At 42.6% G+C, this 26,232-nt stretch overlaps 1 protein-coding gene across 3 annotated transcripts; it reads right to left on the minus strand.

Moving 5' to 3' along the window:
- Window positions 1-3,548: 3,548 nt before the first annotated feature.
- LOC138801407 (somatostatin receptor type 5-like) lies at window positions 3,549-26,003 on the minus strand. Of its 3 annotated transcripts, none has more exons than XM_069984201.1 (2): window positions 25,575-26,003; window positions 3,549-7,683 (listed from the first exon to the last, which is right to left on the minus strand). In XM_069984201.1, the coding sequence occupies exon 2, from the start codon at window positions 7,633-7,635 to the stop codon at window positions 6,526-6,528; it is 1,110 nt and encodes a 369-aa protein (XP_069840302.1). In that variant the 5' UTR covers window positions 7,636-7,683; window positions 25,575-26,003; the 3' UTR covers window positions 3,549-6,525. The 3 variants fall into 3 exon arrangements, with proteins under 3 accessions (XP_069840302.1, XP_069840301.1, XP_069840300.1); XM_069984200.1 differs by having other exon boundaries at window positions 25,509-26,003; XM_069984199.1 differs by lacking the exon at window positions 25,575-26,003 and adding an exon at window positions 24,972-25,132.
- Between the last annotated feature and the right edge of the window lie 229 nt (window positions 26,004-26,232).

Raw genomic sequence — 26,232 nt, forward strand, 5'->3', positions numbered from 1 at the left:
GAAGCTGAACAGAATGATGTAGCACTTACATTGTTCTGTGTAGCTGATCCAGAGATACCCTCCTGAATAACCTGGGCAATAAGTAGTCCACTCCATTATGTGCATGAGCTCAGTAGTCCTGGATATCCATGAGAAGCAGAAAACTCCGCCCACCAGCTGCTGATTGTCAGTAATCTATCCATGCTGTGTATAGGCACTCAACTGTCAATCAGCAGCTGGAGGGCGGGGAGAGGGGTGTGGCAAGAATCCAATTCTGCTGCATATTAGGAGAACGGCAGAACAGAATGATGTAAATAATATACTCATGGCATTTCTGTGACCAGTTTATGCTGCCCTCATTCAAGGCGCCATAAACCTAGTGACAGTTTCCCTTTAAATTTGGTCTGGAAAAAAGGAAAATTTCAAGCAAGAGTTTTTTTTTAGTCAACTGGGTTTTCACCAGCTGTAAGCAATGGAATAGCGTCCCCTAGGGGTTAAATTGATTTGAAAAATGGGAACATAATAGCGATTATTTTCTGGGGGTCTATGCTAAAAATGGAAAAACGTCATCTAGTGGTCAAAGTCTGCTGATAAAAAAGGGACAATTTTAGATTTCTTTTCTAGAGAAGTAAAGGAACCAAAGGTAAGGCTGGGTTCACACTGTATCCGTTTAATGTATCCATTTTTTTTTTATAATGGAAGTCAATGGAAAAACAGATCCAAATGGATTCCATCCGTTTTTGCATCTGACAACATCTGACGTTTAAACTGACAGCAAAAACGCAGTGTAAACTCAGCCTTACATAAATGTTCTGGAAAAAAAAAGGTAAAACTCCATGTTTTTTAAAAGAAATATTGTTACACTGACTAGAATCAATGAAACAGTGCCACCCTGTGGTCAAAATATTGTGAAATTGAAAAAATTATAGCTCTGTTTTCTAGAAGTATGTTAACTCAGGAAGAAGATGGTATCTAAACCAGCCAACTAGTAGATATTCTCTACTGATGGATGCCAATCCCTAGTCATGTTACAAGAGTCTTTTATAGGTTGATGTAAAGGGATCATGTAAAAGTGCCCATAGAGTGAAATATATGGCTTAATGGTGAGAATATAATCACTCTGATGTATTCTTACAGGCATCTATGAATTTACTTTTCAGTACCCAGGTTGTATTGACTAACTACCACAACAGTCAACTGGTTTCCCATTTACGGTAATTGAGTGTTGTCTCATTGGAGGAGCAGTCGCTTGCACGTGTTTAATTCTTCTGCAGCGCCACCACAGGAGACATGAAGCATTACACAATCCCCATTGAAATCATGGAAGTGCTGGGTCCTCCAGAGTGAAAAAAATCTACTTCATAGGATCCATTTCATTATTTTACAAAGCTTTTATGGGGAATTTGAAAATAGACATCCATTCTAATGGAGCAGAATGGAGTCTCAACACTCAATGTGATGCCCATTGTATTCTGTTTTAGAGCACATAACACATGCAGAATATTCAACACCCGGAGGACCCTTCCAATTGGATCATTTATATTAAAATATGTGAAGGACATATGAAGGTCGTGCACAGGTCTGCACATACAGAACCTCACATTACAAATCTCATTTATCTCCGAGCTAATTCTAATGAAAAAAACATATCCCCCCTTATAGGATTAGGTTGTTGTCTGTAGGTGAAAACATCTCAGGTTTAATGTATCCCATGATATTGTTATGTCTTCAAGACTTTTCTTCCGTTAAAGTGATATGCATGTCCATATAATTTATACATATATATATATATATATGTATATATATATATATATATATATATACATGCCTCTCTATTTATTCTTGATATGATCTGTAAAAAAAATACCCCCCCCCATATTGAAGCTCCATGTTACCCTGTTGCATCTCTATAGGACTCTATGTACAGTAGACTGTGGACGCCATTGTCAATTTACTGCCAGTCTTTGAGGTTTGACCTAGTTGCTTTGTGTCGCCTCACGGAAGTCAGGACAGAACTGCAGATTATTGCACGGTAGACTTCAGCCTGGACTCAATATACAATTCATCATAGGAGCTGTCACGGTCTTAATTCGGCGGTGTAACCAGCTGAGAAGCAGGTCAGAGGTCACCGCCGAGGCTTTCATGGAAACTCTTTGTAGAGGGAGACGCTTCATCATTACAACATGAAGTCCTCTTGGTCCTTTATTCCTAACATTGTCTTATTCATAGTCAGTGATCCCATAAAGACTCGAATAAGAAGACAGCAGTAACTAGAACAGACCGGTAATGGAGGGCAGGGGGCAACCTGGGACTCTCTAGACTACAAGTCCCAGGAATCAAGTTCAAGGGGCCTATGGGAATATGTATATGCCTTCCTTATATATGTGTGTATATGCCTCTTACTAAAGGATAGCACCTTCTATCTTTCTATTCCCACAATAACGACTTTAAAGGGGATCTGTCATCCTCTTCATGCTGCCTGAACCATGAGTCACTGGGGGGGTCCCTGGCAGCCTCTCCCCACTCCAATGGCCTTGATTGATAGATTCACCCCATAGCCAAACAGGGAGAGATCTATTAATCAGAGCTGGTGGGGAGGGGGTTAAGCCACTAGGGACTGCCCCAATGACTTGTGGTTCGGGCAGCAAGTGATCACAGGTTCCCCTTAGAGGGTTGTGCCCCAGATTCCAGAGTCCATTAGATATATATGTGTATTATCAAATATACTAATCAGGAACCACAGAGAAGAGCATGCCAAAAATATCGGTGGCACATCCAAAGAGAAATAAATCAAAAAGTATACCTTGAGAAAGTCCCGAGTGGGGACGGAACGCGTGGGTTTCAGTGGACGCCGACATGGATCTCCTTTCCTGGTGATATACATTGTTGTTTGGGCCTTCGGCCTTTTTCATTTTACTCTGCAGCTTCATCCTTGTACTTGTGTCTATTTCATTACTTTACATATACACCGGTTAGGTTCCTTTTTTACTATATGGTCGGCTTGTCCTGGTACCGTGCTTATTATACACGGTACTATGGTGGTTCTGTTTATGTATTTTAGATGCTTTTAATCAGTTTGTCCCACTGTTTTTCCGGTATCAATAAAGTTTACTTTGATATACAATATACTTTTTGATTTATTTCTCTTTGGATGTGCCACCGATATTTTTGGCATGCTCTTCTCTGTGGTTCCTGATTAGTATTTTTACATGCCAATTCGGTTAGAGCACCCATATGTTATTGCAATAATTCTCTTTTCTTTATATTTTGAAGCAGTGCCTTGTCCTCGCTTTCTGTTTTACTATTATCAAATATACAGGGTGGTCCAAACAAAGGTGGACAGTATGTGTAATAGGGTTGTGAAGGGGAAGATTTATCAAACATGGTGTAAAGTGAAACTGGCCCAGTTGACCCTAGCAACCAATCAGATTCCACCTTTCATTCCTCACAGACTCCTTGGAAAATGAAAGCCGGAATCTGATTGGTGCTAGGGGCAACTGAGCCAGTTTCACTTTACACCATGTTTAATAAATCTTCCCCTTCACAACCCTATTACACATACTGTCCACCTACTTTTGGACCACCCTGTACATAGGGACTCCCAATAGATGATGCTGGGGATGAGAATGATTGAGCCTGTTAAATTTCAGCTGCCCAATCCTTTTTTTCAGAGAGATTTGGTGCCGGATAGATCTCATGTGTATGGAGGGATCCGGATAGATCTCATGTGTATGGAGGGATTGGGATAGATCCCAAGTGTATGGAGGGATCCGGATAGATCTCATGTGTATGGAGGGATTGGGATAGATCCCAAGTGTATGGAGGAATTGGGATAGATCTCATGTGTATGGAGGGATTCAAATAGATCTCATGTGTATGGAGGAATTGGGATAGATCCCATGTGTATGGAGGAGTTGGGATAGATCTCATGTGTATGGAGGGATCGGGATAGATCTCATGTGTATGGAGGGATCCAGATAGATCTCATGTGTATGGAGGGATTAGCATGGATCTCATGTGTATGGAAGGATCAGGATAGATCCCATGTGTATGGAGGAATTGGGATAGATCCCAAGTGTATGGAGGAATTGGGATAGATCTCATGTGTATGGAGGGATTCAAATAGATCTCATGTGTATGGAGGGATCGGGATAGATCTCATGTGTATGGAAGGATCAGGATAGATCCCATGTGTATGGAGTAATTAGGATACATCTTATGTGTATGGAGGGATTGGCATGGATCTCATGTGTATGGAGGGATTGGGATAGATCTCATGTGTATGGAGGGATTGGGATAGATCTCATGTCTATGGAGGGATTGAGATAGATCCCATGTGTATGGAAGAGTTGGGATAGATCTCATGTGTATGGAGGGATCGGGATAGATCTCATGTGTATGGAGGGATCCAGATAAATCTCATGTGTATGGAGGGATTAGCATGGATCTCATGTGTATGGAAGGATCAGGATAGATCCCATGTGTATGGAGGAATTGGGATAGATCTTATGTGTATTGAGGGATTGGCATGGATCTCATTTGCATGGAGGGATTGGGATAGATCTCAAGTGTATGTAGGGATCGGGATAGATCTCATGTGTTTGGAGGAATTGGAATAGATCCCATGCGTATGGATGGTTCAGTATAGATCCACGGTGTATGTAGGGATCGGGATAGATCTCATGTGTTTGGAGGAATTGGAATAGATCCCATGCGTATGGATGGTTCAGTATAGATCCACGGTGTATGTAGGGATCGGGATAGATCTCATGTGTGTGGAGGCGTTGGGATAGATCTCATGTATATGAGCTTCTTTAGATATCTATTAGCTATTTGCTGCGTCCTGTATTGATGCAAAAGAGGGCTCTGTGGAGCTTCAGTTACCAGTCTCAAATCACAGGAATAGCCAGATATCTCTCCAAGGGAGGAAAGCCTATTCCTGTATTGATGTTCCCGTATGTTGTGGCCTGGTACATCCTGATGTGTAATCCTATATTTATAATTAACACCATCGTAAGAATGTCCTATAGTTTATATGCAAAAAATGACCTAACCGTGACCAGTGTGAAGCTGTACTATACCCAAGGCTGAGGAGGGCATCAACTCCGATTATTCAGTGTAAGGGTCCCCATACCTCACAGCACGCTCAGCAGTCAAAATGGTCAAATCCCACCCATGTAATATTGATCAGCGCATCCTCAATATTCACAATGTACAGAACTTATGTCAAATGTCAAAAATGACATGGCCAATGGGGACTATATGAGACTGGAAAAGAAGGTTCTGCTTTTTATTCCCAGAAACAGCGCCACTCTTGTCCACAGGGTGCATCTGGTACTGCGGCCCAGTATATTTTTATATATTTAGATTCGGACTGACGACAACTGTACTGATTATGGCCAGTGAGTAATGCTGTTCCATTGATTACAACTAAGAGTGTCTCTCACTCTGGAGGACCCCACATGCATTATCTAGACAACCATTTAATTTCAATGAGATTTGTGTAATTCTTTAGTTTATCTGTGGTGGCGCTATAGGTAAATGAAACACTTGCTGCCATGCTCCACCCCATTTTCATAACTTTAAGTGAAATCAGAAGTGGAAAATCATCATAAAATTTAAACAATCTAAACAATTTGGTGTGGATTTCGACATGAAAATACTGCAGATTTTCCAATTTCATTTTGCATGTGGTCATACCCTTAGGTTGTGTTCACACACTGCATTTCTCTTTGGAATCATTTTTACAATTCTGACATCAGTTTCAGAAAATTGTTTAAAATAATGCAAAGTATTCATAAAAAAACTCAAGTTATGAGCACAGCCTCACAGTAAAACAAACAAGGGGGCAGAGATATATATAAAAAAAACATTCATTGACGTGCATTATTTTATAAAACACAAGAATTCCAGCAATCATCATTGTTATTAGAGGAGGAATATGATTGTAGAGAGAGCCAAGGGGAACCTGACGTAAAATGAGAATAATGGTAGATTTCAGCCTCCTATATTCCATCCCTCACTCTGCATTACCTGTCCCTCTGGCATGAATAGTGATTGAGTCCCAGTAAGATTTAGTCATACATAGCGCACATTAGAATGGAAATACGACGTGTGTTTACATTACAATGCAGCAGCCACTTCACTGGTGTTCTAATCTGACCATGAACCAGATACGTCGTTTCACAACTGGAACTGCAGACAGAAAATAGCTTCACGTGAATGAGGTTTCAATAGACCTCTCGGAATATTGTTCTAGGGGGTTGGGGGGGGGGGGTTGGGAGGAATAATGCATAGGATGCGAGAGAAAGAAACGTCATTACTGACTGGTAAAACCAGACATGACACTTATATAAATACTGCAGTCAACGTTCCTCCAAATGTTCCACCAGTTATGAATAAAAAACGACGTTCTAAAGTAGATTCCAAGACGAGACTCCCTCAGGGTCTGGATTTTCATTTCTAATCTGTGAAAATTCAAATGTGTTCGCCTCAAGTGCTCTGTGCCTATATACATTCATTGTGAAGGTCAAAGGGTCAGCGGTCTCACACTTTACTTGTTTGCATGTGCCCGTTAAATTCAGAGTTCCTCGACGTTAGCATGGTCTCCTGGATGCGACTGCTCTTTTCTTGTCTATTTTCAGTCAGGTCGGCATCCTTGATGCCGTTACTTTTTCGAAAGCAGAGAACCTTCTGAAAGCTCTGCTTGAAATTGTCCGAAAGGAAGCCATAGAGAATGGGGTTGGCGCAACTGTTGGCGTAGGACAGGACAACCACAAAGAAATACACGCCAACGTATGCCGGTTCCTCCGGGACAAAAAACGTTAGATTGACTATGTTTAAAATGTAGAACGGCAGCCAACAAAACACAAAAACGGCCACTATGATGACCACCATTCTCGTCACCTTACGCTCTGATCTTCTACGTCTGGTGGACCCCACGCGAAGACCTGAAGACTTTACCTTAATGACAATCAAAAGGTAGCAAAGGCAAATCACCAGTAGAGGTCCAAAAAAGCCCAACACGGAGGTGTAGATTATGAAAGCCGTAGACCAAATATTCACCGGCTCTGGCCAGTTGATGTTGCACGTGTGGAAGTCCTGTTGGACATCTGAGAAGATGACAACTGGGAGGACGACCAGAAAAGAAACAGTCCACACAGTGGCGCTGATTAGTTTTGCTACTCGGGGTCTCCTCCATTTGGTTGACTTAATTGGATGGACCACTGCCAAATAACGGTCAATACTCATAACTGTAAGGCAGAAGATACTGGTGAACTGGTTTATACCATCCACCGTCAACACCAGTCTACAAAGAAAAGTTCCAAAGGGCCAATAAGAGATGGCATTTTGGGTGGCAAGAAAGGGCAGTCCTAACATAAAAAGAACATCTGCCACTGCCAGGTTCAAAATGTAGATGTTGGTGACTGTCTTCATCTTTGCATAACGGAGAACAACGTAGATGACTAGAGTATTCCCACTGAGTCCAATGGCACAAACCAGCAAATAAATAAAAGAGATGAGGACAGAGCTCATTCTTGACATTGGGGCCTCCACCACTGTTTCATTACAAGTCACATTCTTGCAAACTGTTATGTTGGGGTCCCTCACCCCAGTCTCCAAGAGGGAAGCGATGGGAAGAGATACAGGGTCCATGGTTACGTTGTTATAATCCTCTTCAAAAGAATAATGGTAGAAACATCACTGCAAAACAAAGAAGAGATAAAGGTGATTGAACAGGAGAATAACAAATCAGAATTTAAAAAGGGCTAGTAAACTGATATAATCCACCCACGACTACACTACTGCCCCCTATAAAAATACTGCCCTCTACAAGAATATAAATACTATAATACTGCTCCTATATACAAGACTATAACTACTATAATACTGCTCTTATATATAAGAATATAACTACTATAATACTGCTCCTATATACAAGACTATAACTACTATAATACTGCTCCTATATACAAGGCTATAACTACTATAATACTGCTCCTATATACAGGAATATAACTAGTATCTATAATACTGCTCCTATATACAAGAATATAACTACTATAATACTGCTGTTATATATAAGAATATAACTACTATAATACTGCCCCCTATATACAGGAATATAACTACCGTAATACTGCTCCCTATATACAAGAATATAACTACTGTAATACTGCCTCCTATATACAAGAATATAACTACTATAATACTGCTCCTATATACAAGAATATAACTACTATAATACTGCTCCTATGTACAAGAATATAACTACTATAATACTGCCCCCTATATACAAGAATATAACTACTGTAATACTACTCCTACAGTATATACAAGAAAATAACTACTATAATACTGCCCCTATATACAAGAATATAACTACTATAATACTGCCCCCTATATACAAGAATATAACTACTATAATACGGTTCAGGGAAGAAAAAGAGTGCTGCACCTCATACCTATGGCTGATACTAGTACCTCTCGGCTACATAAAAAACATCAGAATTCTGTATGTGAATTGATCAAGCCACACTGCCCCATGTACCTCGTGCAGGTATCTGATACACATGAGTCCCTACACTAAGTCCACACTGTGCCAGTCAGCGACCACCCCCCCCCGCAGGCGTGCATGGGCAGGGAAGGGGGGCCATGGAACGGCCCTGCAACCCCCATGCCACAGGACAGGACATACACAAAATTCTGATGTGTTTTTTATTTAGCCTAGGGGCACTAGTATCAGCCATAGGTGTGAGGTGCAGCGCTCTTTTTCTTTCCTGAACCATAACTACTATAATACTGCCCCCTATATACAAGAATATAACTACTATAATACTGCTCTTATATACAAGAATATAACTACTATAATACTGTTCTTATACACAAGAATATAACTACTATAATACTGCTCCTATATACAGGAATATAACTACTATAATACTGCTCTTATATACAAGAATATAACTACTATAATTCTGTTCTTATACACAAGAATATAACTACTATAATGAACAAGGATCAAGAAACAGAGTCTCGCACTCACCGGACTGAAGATGCAAGTGGTTTATTTCCGATACATCAGAGTAGGCTAGGCGGGGAGAGGGGAGATGGTGAAGCAGGTGTGTTCAGCAGGAGCAACAAAATGTTTCACGCCTACAGAGGCGCTTCGTCGGGCTAGGAACCTGGTTCACCTGCTTCACCATCTCCCCTCTCCCCGCCTAGCCTACTCTGATGTATCGGAAATAAACCACTTGCATCTTCAGTCCGGTGAGTGCGAGACTCTGTTTCTTGATCCTTGTTCATTTATCCTGCCTTTTTTGTCTCTGCACCGCCGCTCCACGGTTTGGATACAGTCTGTGTGCTATATACTCCAGTCCCGGGTTTCCCACATTGGGTGTACCTTGTAGTTAGTGCCGGCCGGAACTCTCACCATACGTATAACTACTATAATACTGCTCCTATATACAAGAATATAACTATTATAATACTGCTCCCATATACAAGAATATATCTACTATAATACTGCCCCTATATATAAGAATATAACTACTATAATACTGCTCCTATATACAAGAATATAACTACTATAATGCTGCCCCCTATATACAGGAATATAACTACTATAATACTGCTCCTATATATAGGAATATAACTACTATAATACTGCTCCTATATACAAGAATATAACTACTATAATACTGCTCCTATATACAAGAATATAACTACTATAATACTGCTCCTGTATACAAGAATTTAACTACTATACTACTGCTCCTATATACAGGAATATAACTACTATAATACTGCTCCCATATACAAGACTATACCTACTATTATACTGCTCCTATATACAAGAATATAACTACTATAATACTGCCCCCTGTATACAGGAATATAACTACTATAATTCTGCTCCTATATACAGGAATATAACTACTATAATACTGCTCCTATATACAAGAATATAACTACTATAATACTGCCTCCTATATACAAGAATATAACTACTATAATTTTGCCTCCAATATACAAGGATATGCAGCCGAGAGGCACTAGTATCAGCCATAGGTGTGAGGTGCAGTGCTCTTTTCTCTCCTGTATTGCATAACTACTATAATACTGCTCCTATATACAAGGATATAAGTATAATCTGGCCTCGGCTTCTGCTCCTTCCTCGATATTATTAGCAGGCAGTAGATGACAAACATTTCGTTATAAATGAGATGACTTTGTAATTTGTGTGTTTCGGGTTCTGGGCCCACAAGCAGCATTGAGAGCTGAGAATGTGAACATAACACAATTACAATGATATGTGCAGATAAGTGGAGGGCACCCTGGTCGGCTTTTTTATTTTCCTTACAGACAGCAGGTTCCTAAATCTGTATTCATGTTGTAAAACTGAACATCTGGTCGCCGACTCCTACATCCTGGTAACAATGCCTCCGGTACACCGCTGACCAGCTTCTGTAGATGCGGGGTCACAGGGGGCGATTTATTCACTATAAAAACCACTGTAGGAGAATGCAGCCAAACATTCCCTGTAAATATTGGTCACTGCCAGAAGAGTGCCCCTCTAAACAGTGACAACCGGTAGCTCAATAAATAGTGAAGTTAGGGTTCCTCCTATGCCTGTAAAGTGTTCTGAAAGAGTGGCCCCTATAAACAATAGTGCCAGCAATCCCAAGACGTCTCTTCTCACAGCCACCAAATTTCTATATACCCTATTAGTATGAATAAATAGAGGGGGGTCTCTGTTCAGCATCCTGGTTGCAAAGAGCGTCTCTTGGTTTGGAGGACCTGTCCTGTCCTGCATTACGCAAACAACCCATTGACATGAATGGACACCTTGTAATGCTTTATTTCACCTGTGGTGGAGCTGTAGGGAAACTGAACGCTTATTGAAGGCTTACTCTACTGATTATAGATCAGGGATGGGGAATCTTTAGCCCTCCAGCTGTTGCAGAAATACAATTCCCATCATGCCTGGGCAGTCAAAGCTTTAGCGTGATGGGATGATGGGAATTGTAGTTTTGGAACAGCTGGAGGGCCAAACGTTCCCCATCGCTGGTATAGATGGTGATTAGAGATAAGTGAACTTTGAGTAAGTTTGGCTTCGTCCGAACCTGAACTCTCTACCAGTGGCTGAAGAAGTTGGATGCAGCCCCTAAGTAATCCTGGAAAACATAAATAAAGCCTATGGCCTATGGCTATATCCATGTTTTCCAGGTAGCCAACTTCATCAGCCATCGGTAATGAAATGGCGAGTGTTGGGGTTTGGAGGAACCTAAATGTACTCAAAGTTCGCTCATCTCTACTGGTGATCTCAGCAAGGGGACACTTATTTTTAAGGGACAAAATGATCAGGTAGAGTTTATTCAAAGTGGAGATACCCTTTAAATTTAAAGCGAATGTACCATCAGTACATTCGCTTTAAGTTTTCACATGGATAGAACCGTGACGGCACCGGTAAGCTGGTGCCACGGTGTTCCCGTGTACAGAGCCATTCAATTCCTGCGCACCGTCCGGGGGTGAAGCGCTGTAGACGGGCTGGCCCGCCCCAAGTGGGAGGAAACCCCCCACTTGGGGCGGGCCAGCCCACTTTCAGTGCTTTACCCGGCCGGTGCCTGGAAATAGAACGGCGCCGTATGCAGGAACTGGGCCGCAGCTCCAAAAAAGGATCACCGCAACAACCTCCCCGGACCATTGCTGTTCAGGGAATGTCCTGATATATTCCCTCTCTCGCCAATCATTGCGCCCCTCTACCATGCCCTCGGCAGCCACCTACTCTGCCAACCCCTCCTTCCAGCCCTGTACATGTATTGGGTAAATAATAGCAGCTTCCATCGGATACAATGCAACAAAAGGACGTATTCAACCCAAATATTAATCAGCTCAAAATTTCCCATCTGGCAGAGTTCCATGGCGCTGAGTCAACGCATGTAAGGATTTCTCGCTTGCGTTGCATTCATACTGATAACGTAGCAACATGAATGGGTAGCTACATATCAAAGCTGGTTTCCACTCAGTGTGGGACTATTCCACTCCCTTTAATTACTACTACCAAGCTCGCCCGCCTGACGCTCGACTTGCAGCCAGTCCTGCCAACTCATTACGAGCGGGGTTTCATCATTATTCCCAGTCACTTTCCTGACTGCCGGGGGCACGCACTTTTCTAACATCTCTTTGTTGTATAATATGAAGGTTTGTAGGGCGGGCTTGTAGCTGGTGCCAAAAATTAACTGTTTTGGGACCTTAAGTATCCCTTGGTTTGGGCAGATCTTCCATCAAGGTTAGATATCTGATTGTTAATACTTTGGACTCATGACAACTATTGTGTTTCCCCAACAGTGTTATATGAAGAATAGAGATGAGCAAACCGGGTTCGGGTTCGAGTCCATCCGAACCCGAACAATCGGCATTTGATTAGCGGGGGCTGCTGAACTTGCATAAAGCTCTAAGGTTGTCTGGAAAACATGGATACAGCCAATGACTATATCCATGTTTTCCACATAGCCTTAGCGCTTTATCCAACTTCAGCAGCCACCGCTAATCAAATGCCGATCGTTCGGGTTCGGATGGACTCGAACCCGAACCCGGTTCGCTCATCTCTAATGAAGAAGAATTCACATGTCACAGTTCAGTCAACAGGCCAGGTTATCAATAGGAGAATCAGTACCAGGGATAAGGCAGGGATGTAGTTAATCAGGCCAAGGAGCAGGACAAGCCAGACAGTTCAGCTGGGCAACAGGAGATGCAAACTGGACAGGAGGGGTAATGCAGGCAAGTGTAATCCATGGAAAACAGGCACGGGTCAGGATACATGGAATAGAAGATTCAGGAACAACACCTAAGCTTAGGAACACAAGAAAGCAACAATGCTCAGGCAATATGGACTGGGTGTGACAGCTTTATATGGGTGTTGGAGAAACAACAGGATGAAGAACAGCAGGAGACATACTGGCTCTTTACCTCTAGGAAAATGATCAGGTACACATCCTATTGGATGGGGGTGGGACTGCAGTGGTGGTCAGAAGTCACAAGTATATTGGTGGTCCCCTACTGCCATGGATCACACAGGGACCATGGGAGAAGAGGAACTCTTAGGTTGAGAGAACCAGGCAGTAAGTCACGGACCGCAACCTAGCAGCGGTAGACAGTGGTGTTACATTTAGAAAAGTAAATTTCATGTACTCTGTTGGATCAGTGCTTCTCAATTCCAGTCCTCGGGCCTCACCAACAGGTCATGTTTTGAGGATTTTCTTAGTATTTCACGGGTGATATAATTATACTCAGTGCATCAGGTATTATCACAGGTGATCTTTGTATGGGTAATCCTCAAAACATGACCTGTTGGTGATTCCTGAGGACTTCAATTGAGAAGCACTGTGTTAGATCATTCTGAATTAATAATGGAGAAGGTGGTGGTCACTTGTCCAGGATCCTCATCTCTTGGCTAAAGTAGAAAACAGAAAGATAAAGCATCTCTCTGTCTGGAGGACCTGCCTTGTCCGGCATTAAACAGATAATCCACTGAGTAGACATTGTGTAATGCTTAATTTCCCCTGTGGCGGCGCTGTAGAGGAATTCATCTCTTATCACTTGGGTTTGATTGGGTTTCAGGCAGGGGGACATTCTGTGATCCCTCTGACAAGAAGAAATTGCTCAAAGCAGCGAGCTCTATACAGTAGTAGACTATCTTTACCACCATGGTTTGATGACTGTAGTGTCATTTCCAGCTGCTTCTCTCAGCATCAGTGGGCGGCTGTCACGTTCCTTGGCCCTACGTTAGCAAGTTGTTTACCTTGAAAAGAGATGAGAGAGCAGAGGATTGTAGGAAACTAGCCTGTATCCAAGGGTGGACTATACGTGGCATGACCCTACACTGGGGATGAATGGTAGGAGAGTATCCATGGATGGATTATGGAAAACTATCAAAGGGTGGACATCCCATAGAGCCATAGAGTAGAAGACTCCGCTATAGAAAGGTCCTACTTTCTTTTCAATAGGTGGAATGACCCTACACTGGGCAAGAATGGTAGGAGAGTATCCATGGTAAGAGGGATTATGGAAAACTATGGAACAGTGGTCATCCCAAAGAGCCATAGAGTAGAAGACTCCGCTATAGAAAGGTCCTACTTTCTTTCCAATAGGTGGCATGACCCTACACTGGGCAAGAATGGTAGGAGAGTATCCATGGTAAGAGGGATTATGGAAAACTATGGAACAGTGGTCATCCCAAAGAGCCATAGAGTAGAAGACTCCGCTATAGAAAGGTCCTACTTTCTTTCCAATAGGTGGCATGACCCTACACTTTGGGTGCATGGTAGGAGAATATCAATGGAGGGATTATTGAAAACCAAAGGGTAGACATCTCACAGAGCCATAGAGTAGAAGACTCCACGATAGAAAGGTCCTACTTTCTTTCCAATAGGTGGCGGGACCATTCATCAAGCTTATTCCCATTACAGACACCCAAATGGTGGCCCCAATACTAAGTTATCTATGTATACTAGGGTTCAGGGAAGGAATGGGTGGAAACAAGGAATGGGACGCTAGTTGAGGTTGGGGACACATAGTGGGACAGTATCCAAATCTCTTCTATGCTACATAATGGTTGGAGGACCCTATAAAAGATTATAAATTGGGTCTAAAGCTTCAAATTAGGCAGCTGCGTGGGTCCATGGGTCTCCACTTCACCCAACATTGTAGTCTAAACCATATTTCACCAGATCAGCGTTGGTCCTCCTAACCCCAGTGGGTCCCGGCATCTGACCAGCCATGATTACAGGTCCCTGCGTCCCATCTTGGCCTCTTCCATTAATATTGCAGTTCTGTAAGTCAAAAGCTCAAACGGGGATTATTAAAAGCCATGGAAAAAAACGAGAGTGAGAGACCAACGTCTAAAATTAGATTTGTAGAGGTAATTCTGGTAAGTGTGCGCACTTTTCAAGGAATTGTCCATTTGTCCATGAAGTGTAATGATAACATGGAAGGGAACCTATAAATATTACTGGGGAGAGCTTTCAAATGGAATAATTGTAAAGTAGTAATATTCTCTAATGTAAGAGCGCGCTTCAGTGCTCTCCGCCAGCGAGGGTTCAAAGAGCGAAGCATCAGCCGGCCACCGGGACAATGGGCAGGCTGAAGGCTGGGAAGCTGGGAACAGGCAGATTATTAAGGGGACGTTATACTCTATAGGACTCTTGTTTGCACAAGTCCACACAATGCTCCACTTTACTGCGTGTCACCGCCGCACAATGAAGACTTGAAAGGCAACGCCAGTGGAAATGCGTAAATCCTCTAGGGCTGTATTAATAGATCTTTGGTTTACTGCGGTATGCAGCTGCTTTAACCATTTCATCACTCATACGATTCCTCATGTACATACATCAGCTAAGCTAGTCCTTTAATATTGGATTTTTTGTGGTTGTCACTGCCCCTCCCTTGGACTTTAACCCTCCAACACTGCAATTTCCATCTCCAAGGCCCATAACATTTCTACACCAAATGACTGAAATTAGTAGAGGGTCACTTTCTGCTGATAACCCATTGCTCATTGTTTTATTCTCTACAATGTGCCTTTAAGAATTTTTTTAAAGGGATTGTCCATTTTAAAAATCCCTTTCATGAAACAAACTCATTCCCTTTCCCCCCGCCCCCAATTCAGCTTGTCATTGCTTTGCTAGGTCAACCAGTGATCAGCTGTGATCTGGCAGCAACTGTTCAGTTTCCCTGCAGCTCCCCCACAGGAGAAAAGAGGCATTACACAATTGTAATCATTGACCGATAGATACATACATACATACATACATACACCTTTCCTAAACCAGATGACCCCTTTAAAGGATAGTTCACCCAATATTATATATATATATATATATACACATACACACATACACACAGTGGTGCCTTGGATTACAAGCATAATTCGTTCGCTTGTAATCCAAATCACTCTTACACCAAAGCAAATTTTTCCATAAGAAATCATAGAAATGCAGACAATTGGTTCCACACCCCAAAAATAATGATTTATTATTCTGAATAACACAGAGCAGATGAAACAAACATTCAGAAACAGCAGAATATGTGATATTATAAGTTACTGTACAGTAATGGAGAGGATGGGAAACACAAGGGCTGACAGAGACTGCAGGGAGCAGGAAGGAATGAGCAGGGCAGATGTGGGCACATACATGGAGCACTCTCTGTCCGGGGGGGGGGGGGGAGTGTTACAGCTATGGGGAGATTACCTCCACAGTCCTGTCCTCTGATGCAAGCCCCAGCCTGAAGTGGATCTGCTATGGTTTGGAAGGTGAGGGAGACTTCCTGGGTCAGAGTACAGTGCTGAAGACCCCGCTATGCAGACCATGCCCCTCCCCCACTCCCCCTCCCACCCAGTATAGGGAGCTCTTAAACCAAAACGCTCTTAAACCAAGTTACCACTGTGTGTGTGTGTGTGTATGTGTGTATGTATATATTTTTTATTATTATTATTATTATTATTATTATTATTATTATTATTCAAATCAACAGGTGCCAGAAAGTGCCATAGATTTTTAATTTACTTCTATTAAATAATCTCCAGTCTTCCAGTACTTATCAGCTGCTGCAGGAAGTGGTGTATTCTTTCCAGTCTGACACGGTGCTCTCTGCTGCCACCTCTGTCCATGTCAGGAACTGTCCAGAGCAGCAGCAAATCCCCATAGAAAACCTCTCCTGCTCATCAGACAGGAAACAATACCACTTCCGGCAGGACATACAGCAGCTGGTAAGTACAGAAGGACTTAAGTTTTTTTTTTTTTTTTTTTTTATAGAAGTCAATTAAAAATTTCTGGCACTTTCTAGCACCAGTTGAACTGAAAGTTTTTTTTTTGGGGAACTACCCCTTTAAGTGAATGGCTTTTCCACCTTATAACTCAATACCTCTTTAACACCACTAAATCTCTGTAAACATCCTCATCCGTTGCTGAAGATGGGATTAGCATTACAAACTCTGTGTGAAGTTACTCGGCCCTTTAGTTTCGATGTCCATCCAGGGGACAGAGTTAGAAGCGTACGCCGCTATTATCTCCAGCATTGGGGATTAGAGGCAACGGTCTTACACTAATCTTGTCCTGGAGCGTAACGCACGTTGCATTGTGTTCCGAGCTCCATAGTGATTGTTCCGCCACACAACTGAAAATTAGACTATTTCCGTGTAATAGACATGACTTACCACAGATACCAGCAAAGACTTTCTACCTTCAAAGGAAATCAGATTTACTGTAAATCGGTAACAAATATGTTACCGGCTCTTTTTTCCGTTCAGTATTTTTGTGGAGTTCCCCTTTAAGGAGCTTGACATTTAAAGGGTAATGAGACAGGTGTTTTTTTTTAGTTCTCATCCTCCACTTTCTCTCTCTCCTATCACCTAACAATAAATATCATCTCTGATTTATGGCCGCGCTTGGAGAAATCAATGGTGGATTTAAGACTCTGATAATCATCTCAGCTCTATGTAATGATATTGTTTGGAACACTCTGCCCTCTAGGGGCCATTTCCTGCATGTGCTGCAGGGAACATCTTGTTCTCTACGTGTAGACCTGAAGGCTTTGGACCATGGAAGCTGAATATATTGTCTCTGATTTACATCAAGGCCTTTTCTCATCTATGGGACCACCAATAAATGGCGGACTATCCCATTCATAAGATGGGACCTACAGTAACCTCAGGTGAACAACCATTAGCAGTTTCTGTATCACATATGATGAGCTTAGATACACCAGATCCATTGCACACTGTTTGTACCATATACAATACTAAAATTCCGCAATATTACATTCTAGGGGGGGAAATTCTTACATCACAGGCTTAGATATAGTGAGGAAGTATCCCACAGGATGAGCTTAGATACACTAGCTGCTAGTTTTGATATTTGAGAACACTGAGCTGAGAATCTTCTATCTATCTATCTATCTATCTATCTATCTATCTATCTATCTATCTCCTATCTATCTATCTCCTATCTATCTATCTATCTATCTCCTATCTATCTATTAATCGCCTATCTATCTCCTATCTATCTATCTATCTATCTATCTATCTATCTCCTATCTATCTATCTATCTATCTATCTATCTATCTATCTATCTCCTATCTATCTATTAATCGCCTATCTATCTCCTATCTATCTATCTCCTATCTATCTATCTATCTATCTATCTATCTATCTATCTATCTATCTCCTATCTATCTATCTATCTATCTATCTATCTATCTATCTATCTATCTCCTATCTATCTATCTATCTATCTATCTATCTATCTATCTCCTATCTATCTATCTATCTATCTATCTATCTATCTATCTATCTATCTATCTATCTCCTATCTATCTATCTATCTATCTATCTATCTATCTATTATCTCATATATATCTATTAGTGATGAGCGAATACTGTTCGATCGAATAGTGAGATATGCGAATATTCGATAAATATTCGATAAGCGTTCAAATCCCCCAGCTTCCGGTTTCACCCTCCAAATGGTCAAATAGATGTCTTTCACTAATCGAATACTTGTTCCCATAGACTTTAATGGGATCGAATATTCAATCGAATATTCGAATATTCGCGGGATATTCGTACGAATATCGAATATTTCACTATTCGCTCATCACTAATATGTATCTATCTATCTCCTATCTATCCATCTATCCATCTATCTCCTATCTATCTACCTACCTATCTATCTACCTATCTCCTATCTATCTATCTCCTATCTATCTATCTCTATCTATTATCTATCTATCTGTCTATCTATCTATCTATCTATCTATCTATCTATCTATCTATCTATCTATCTCCTATCTATCTATCTATCTATTATCTATCTCCTATCTATCTATCTATCTATCTATCTATCTATCTATCTATCTATCTATCTATCTATCTATCTATCTATCTATCTACCTATCTATCTATCTCCTATCTCCTATCTCCTATCTATCTCCTATCTATCTATCTCTATCTATTATCTATCTATCTGTCTATCTATAAAAGTAGAAAACAAGCCGCACGTCCGATTATGATGTGGCGGGTGCTCAGGTAATAAGTCCTTAGGCCAAGGATTCCGAATGTAGAGGATGGAGAGTCCACAGCACACCAGCTCAAGTGGTAAAAAAGTGGGTTTTATTCCAAAGATGATGAACAAAACAGATGCAATGTTTCAACAACCTCTCGCTTGAGAAAGACAACGAGAGGTTGTTGAAACGTTGCATCTGTTTTGTTCATCATCTTTGGAATAAAACCCACTTTTTTACCACTTGAGCTGGTGTGCTGTGGACTCTCCATCATCTATCTATCTATCTATCTATCTATCTATCTCCTATCCCAGTTCTTCTCAGTGTTCCTGGCTATGGATGTGTACAGCTGTATACAGGTGGCGTAGCTCCTCTCCCTGGCAGGCTGTATACAGGTGGAGTAGCTCCTCTCCCTGGCAGGCTGTATACAGGTGGAGTAGCTCCTCTCCCTGGCAGGCTGTATACAGGTGGAGTAGCTCCTCTCCCTGGCAGGCTGTATACAGGTGGAGTAGCTCCTCTCCCTGGCAGGCTGTATACAGGTGGAGTAGCTCCTCTCCCTGGCAGGCTGTATACAGGTGGAGTAGCTCCTCTCCCTGGCAGGCTGTATACAGGTGAAGTAGGTCCTCTCCCTGGCAGGCTGTATACAGGTGGAGTAATCCTTGTTGCTGCAGATCCTGACTCCACACTGGCAGCCCCCACAGATCCCATGTTGTACTATACACTATATGGTGATTTCCCAGCAGATAAGTGGCGCCCCCCTGGCAGTCCCTGCTCCCCAGGTATTGCAGCCAGTCTGCTCCAGCTCTGCCCTAATATTTATTCTGCACAATGATTAACCCAGGTAAGAGCTGAGCATTGGGCACACAGGAGAGCGCCATGCTGACTGTCTCCAGGTTAACTCCTCACCTCTCTAGAGCAGGGCTACATTCCACTACAGGTGGTACTACAGATCCCAGCAGGGACAGCACCTGGGTCTCATAGGAAGCCAACCTGCCAGTCACCCAGCTTTACCAGAGCTCTGAATGGCAGTGATATCCCTCACACCATCATATCCCCACATAGCTGAGCAGCCTCCAGGAAAGCTGGGTGACATCTCTCATAGGAAGCCAACCTGCCAGTCACCCAGCTTTACCAGAGCTCTGAATGGCAGTGATATCCCTCACACCATCATATCCCCACATAGCTGAGCAGCCTCCAGGAAAGCTGGGTGACATCTCTCATAGGAAGCCAACCTGCCAGTCACCCAGTAGCAGATAAACAACTGAATGGGATGTAAACTGTAGAGGTCTCAGGGGTCAGACCCCTATTATCACAGATACAGAGGGTCTGCACTGTTGTGGAACTACAACTCCCAGCATGGTCTGATTGCGCTATAGTAGATAATACTAGAAATCTCTATGTGCCTCCTATTGTACCAGGGACCTAAGATCTAAGAATAAAGTAAGAGCTATAGAAATCTCTCCCCAAGGCAGAAAGTTTGGGTCCGGCCTCCACTGATCTATAAAGGATATAGAAAAAACGAAGGGTACGTTTACACAGAAAGATTTATCTGACAGATTTCGGAAGCCAAAGCCAGGAATGGATTTAAAAAGAGGAGAAATCTCAGTCTTTCCTTTATGATCTGATCCCTGTTTATAGTCTGTTCCTGGCTTTGGCTTCGAAGATCTGTCAGATAAATCTGTCTGTGTAAACGCATCATAAGTGTGTCCATGTAACTGCCTGAGAAGCAACAGGTGGGCAGAGAACATAGAGCAGTTAGGGGGGTCCAGCTCAGATTCAGGATAGGAAGACAGTGTGGGGTTCAGGGTACAGACACAGCAAGGATATGGGACAGAATCTTGGGTACAGACACAGCAAGGATATGAGGCAGAATCTGGGGTACAGACACAGCAAGGATATGAGGCAGAATCTGGGGTACAGACACAGCAAGGATATGAGGCAGAATCTGGGGTACAGACACAGCAAGGATATGAGGCAGAATCTGGAGTACAGACACAGCAAGGATATGAGGCAGAATCTGGGGTACAGACACAGCAAGGATATGAGGCCGAATCTGGGGTACAGACACATCAAGAATATGAGGCCGAATCTGGGGTACAGACACAGCAAGGATATGGGACAGAATCTTGGGTACAGACACAGCAAGGATATGGGACAGAATCTTGGGTACAGACACAGCAAGGATATGGGACAGAATCTGGGGTACAGACACAGCAAGGATATGAGGCAGAATCTGGGGTACAGACACAGCAAGGATATGAGGCGGAATCTGGGGTACAGACACAGCAAGGATATGAGGCCGAATTTGGGGTACAGACAGAATGCCAGGTGCAAGCAAAGCCAGATTTCACATACAGTAAGGGACACAGGTATAGTGACCCTTAAAGAGATTTATATATATAATATATATATATATATACACATACATACATATACTGTATAGCTAAAAGTGTGGGTGCAAACAACCAGAATTTGGGTTACAGATAGATCCAGGATTTGGGGTACAGGCACAATCAGGATTTAAGATACAGACAGACAGAAGGGTAGACTTTTGGGTACTGATACAACAAGGATTTGGGGGCAGGCACAGACTTTGCTAGGCTTTGCTTCAGGTCACTGCCATAGACTTTGGTCTGGATAGGGGGGGGGGGGGGGGAGCTTGGCTCTCCAGATAAAGCTTTGGCTGTCCAGGCATGATGGGAATTGTAGTTTTGCATCACCTGGAGGGCCGAAATAAAATTAAAACGTCAAGATCCAACAACAGCATAAGACCGGTCCGTAACCAGCATCAGCTCTGAGGATCCATCCGTCAGCTGCAGCAATAAATGTTCCTCTATCACTGCCCCCAATGGTTACATCATGAATCCCTGGTCAGCGGAGTAGCAGAGAGGAGTATGATATCACAGATATAGCAGAGCTGGGTTTGTCATGAGAAGGGGACATCACAATACTCCAAGTCTCATTGTAATTATTCTACATTCAGCTCTGCTACACCTGTACCTACTACTACTCACACACCTTATACTATTCTACATACAGCTCTGCTACATCTGTACCTACTACTACTCACACACCTTATACTATTCTACATTCAGCTCTGCTACATCTGTACGTACTACTACTCACACACCTTATACTATTCTACATTCAGCTCTGCTACATCTGTACCTACTACTACTCACACACCTTATACTATTCTACATACAGCTCTGCTACATCTGTACCTACTACTACTCACACACCTTATACTATTCTACATACAGCTCTGCTACATCTGTGCCTACTACTACTACTACTACTGCTCACACACCTTATACTATTCTACATACAGCTCTGCTACATCTGTACCTACTACTACTCACACACCTTATACTATTCTACATACAGCTCTGCTACACCTGTGCCTACTACTACTCACACACCTTATGCTATTCTACATACAGCTCTGCTACATCTGTATGTACTACTACTACTACTACTCACACACCTTATACTATTCTACATACAGCTCTGCTACACCTGTACCTACTACTACTCACACACCTTATACTATTCTACATACAGCTCTGCTACATCTGTACCTACTACTACTCACACACCTTATACTATTCTACATACAGCTCTGCTACATCTGTACCTACTACTACTGCTCACACACCTTATACTATTCTACATACAGCTCTGCTACATCTGTACCTACTACTGCTCACACACCTTATACTATTCTACATACAGCTCTGCTACATCTGTACCTACTACTACTCACACACCTTATACTATTCTACATACAGCTCTGCTACATCTGTACCTACTACTACTACTCACACACCTTATACTATTCTATATACAGCTCTGCTACATCTGTACCTACTACTACTACTCACACACCCTATACTATTCTACATACAGCTCTGCTACATCTGTACCTACTACTACTCACACACCTTATACTATTCTACATACAGCTCTGCTACATCTGTACCTACTACTACTGCTCACACACCCTATACTATTCTACATACAGCTCTGCTACATCTGTACCTACTACTACTCACACACCTTATACTATTCTACATACAGCTCTGCTACATCTGTACCTACTACTACTACTCACACACCCTATACTATTCTACATACAGCTCTGCTACATCTGTACCTACTACTACTCACACACCTTATACTATTCTACATACAGCTCTGCTACATCTGTACCTACTACTACTCACACACCTTATACTATTCTACATACAGCTCTGCTACATCTGTACCTACTACTACTCACACACCCTATACTATTCTACATACAGCTCTGCTACATCTGTACCTACTACTACTCACACACCTTATACTATTCTACATTCAGCTCTGCTACATCTGTACCTACTACTACTCACACACCTTATACTATTCTACATACAGCTCTGCTACATCTGTACCTACTACTACTCACACACCTTATATACTATTCTACATACAGCTCTGCTACATCTGTACCTACTACTACTCACACACCTTATACTATTCTACATACAGCTCTGCTACATCTGTACCTACTACTACTCACACACCCTATACTATTCTACATACAGCTCTGCTACATCTGTACCTACTACTACTCACACACCTTATACTATTCTACATTCAGCTCTGCTACATCTGTACCTACTACTACTCACACACCTTATACTATTCTACATACAGCTCTGCTACATCTGTACCTACTACTACTCACACACCTTATACTATTCTACATACAGCTCTGCTACATCTGTACCTACTACTACTCACACACCTTATACTATTCTACATACAGCTCTGTTACACCTGTACCTACTACTACTCACACCTTATACTATTCTATATACACCTCTGCTACATCTGTACGTACTACTACTCACACACCTTATACTTTTCTACATACAGCTCTGCTACACCTGTACCTACTACTACTGCTCACACACCCTATACTATTCTACATACAGCTCTGCTACATCTGTACCTACTACTACTCACACACCTTATATTATTCTACATACAGCTCTGCTACATCTGTACCTACTACTACTGCTCACACACCCTATACTATTCTACATACAGCTCTGCTACATCTGTACCTACTACTACTACTCACACACCCTATACTATTCTACATACAGCTCTGCTACATCTGTACCTACTACTACTCACACACCTTATACTATTCTACATACAGCTCTGCTACACCTGTACCTACTACTACTGCTCACCCACCTTATACTATTCTACATACAGCTCTGCTACATCTGTACCTACTACTACTCACACACCTTATACTATTCTACATACAGCTCTGCTACACCTGTACCTACTACTACTGCTCACCCACCTTATACTATTCTACATACAGCTCTGCTACACCTGTACCTACTACTACTGCTCACCCACCTTATATATCTTCCTATTCTGCCACTACAATCTCCTGCACAGTGTGTATGAGGCCAATATTCTGGGGTCCAGGATGAAGCAGGTGCTCTGTGGTCTGTTGTATCCTTATCGATAGTAATAGCCACTACCTGATGTACCATAACTATAAAGAAGAGGTAGCAGAGGGGAGTTTGTCATATAAACTGGATAAGGGTCCATTTACACAGAAAGGTTATCTGACAGATTATCTGCCAAAAATTTGAAGCCAAAGCCAGAAAAAGACTATAAACAGAGATCAGGTTAAAAAGGAAAGCCTGAGATTTCTCATCTTTTCAAATCCATTCCTGGCTTTGGCTTCAAATCTTTGGCTGATAATCTGTCACATAATCTTTCTGTGTAAATGGACCCTAAGGCTGCTTTGTTTGATCAGATTCACCTGCAGTGCAATGCAAGACTGCAGAAAACGCATGGTGCCAGCCGACAGACTCAGCTCCACTACATCTCAGCCAGGAATAAACACACTTACCTGCAGGCTTCCCTGTTGCTGTCAGTAAGCAGCTCCCCATATCTGCTATAGTTTGGAGTTCTCCTCTGCAGGTGGAGAAGAAGAGAGAAGAGAAGAGAGACGAAAAGAGAGAAGAGAAGAGAGACGAAAAGAGAGAAGAGAAGAGAGACGAAAAGAGAGAAGAGAGACGAAAAGAGAGAAGAGAAGAGAGACGAAAAGAGAGAAGAGAAAAGAGAGACGAAAAGAGAGAAGAGAGAGAAGAAGAGAAGAAGAGAAAAGAAGAGAAGAGAAGAAGAGAAGAGAGAAAAGAAGAGGAGAGAAGAGGAGAGGAGAAGAGAAGAAGAGAAGAGAAGAAGAGAAAAGAGAAGAAGAGAGCAGAGAAGAGAAGGGAGAAGAGAAGAAGAGAGAAGAGCAGACTGCTCCTGGTCACTCGTCCTCAGTAGTGCAGGCTACTTCCATTCAGCAGCCCTTAGCGGCGCTGCTTGCTTCTGACCACCTGTAGTGCAGTCTCCTTGTACTTTAGCACAGTCCTCAGTAGTGCAGGTTACACCTGTTTACCTGTTCTCTATAATGTAGGTCGTTTTTACTTTACAATCCTCAGTAGTGCAGGTTGCACCAGGTTACCTGTTCTCTGTGATGCAAGCTGCTGCTGGTACTGAATAGTCCTCAGTAGTGCAGGTTATTTTTATTTTACAGTCCTCAGTAGTGCAGGTTACACCTGTTCTCTGTGATGCAGGCTGCTGGGGCTGGTAGTGCAGGTTACACCTGTTTACCTGTTCCCTGTGATGCAGGTTGCTTGGATTTTGCAGTCCTCAGTAGTGCAGGTTGCACCTGTTGTCAGTAGTGCAGCCCGATCCTGTGCACCTGCCCCCAGCAGTCCCGGCTGCCTCTGTGCTTCTGTCTCCAGGATCAGCAGGTGTCTCCTCCTCAGCGCAGACAATGGTTACACATCCTTCCCCATTGTCTGTCAGCAGAGCACCAGGCTGCTTCCTCTGGCCGGAGCTGTGAGTGGGGTCCGGGATTACCTGAGCTCTCCTGCAGAGCAGCTGCTCCCCCTGCTGTAGCAGAAGCTGCAAGTGAGGAGCTGAGCGATCTCCAGCAGCTGATATATGGCTCAGCCTCTCCCTCCTGTGCAGGACCAGCAGACACACTCAGCTCTGCAGCACAGCTTATATATATGGCTCAGCCTCTCCCTCCTGTGCAGGACCAGCAGACACACTCAGCTCTGCAGCACAGCTTATATATATGGCTCAGCCTCTCCCTCCTGTGCAGGACCAGCAGA

This window comes from Dendropsophus ebraccatus, chromosome 9 (assembly GCF_027789765.1).
Source record: "Dendropsophus ebraccatus isolate aDenEbr1 chromosome 9, aDenEbr1.pat, whole genome shotgun sequence".
Lineage (NCBI taxonomy): Eukaryota > Metazoa > Chordata > Amphibia > Anura > Hylidae > Dendropsophus > Dendropsophus ebraccatus.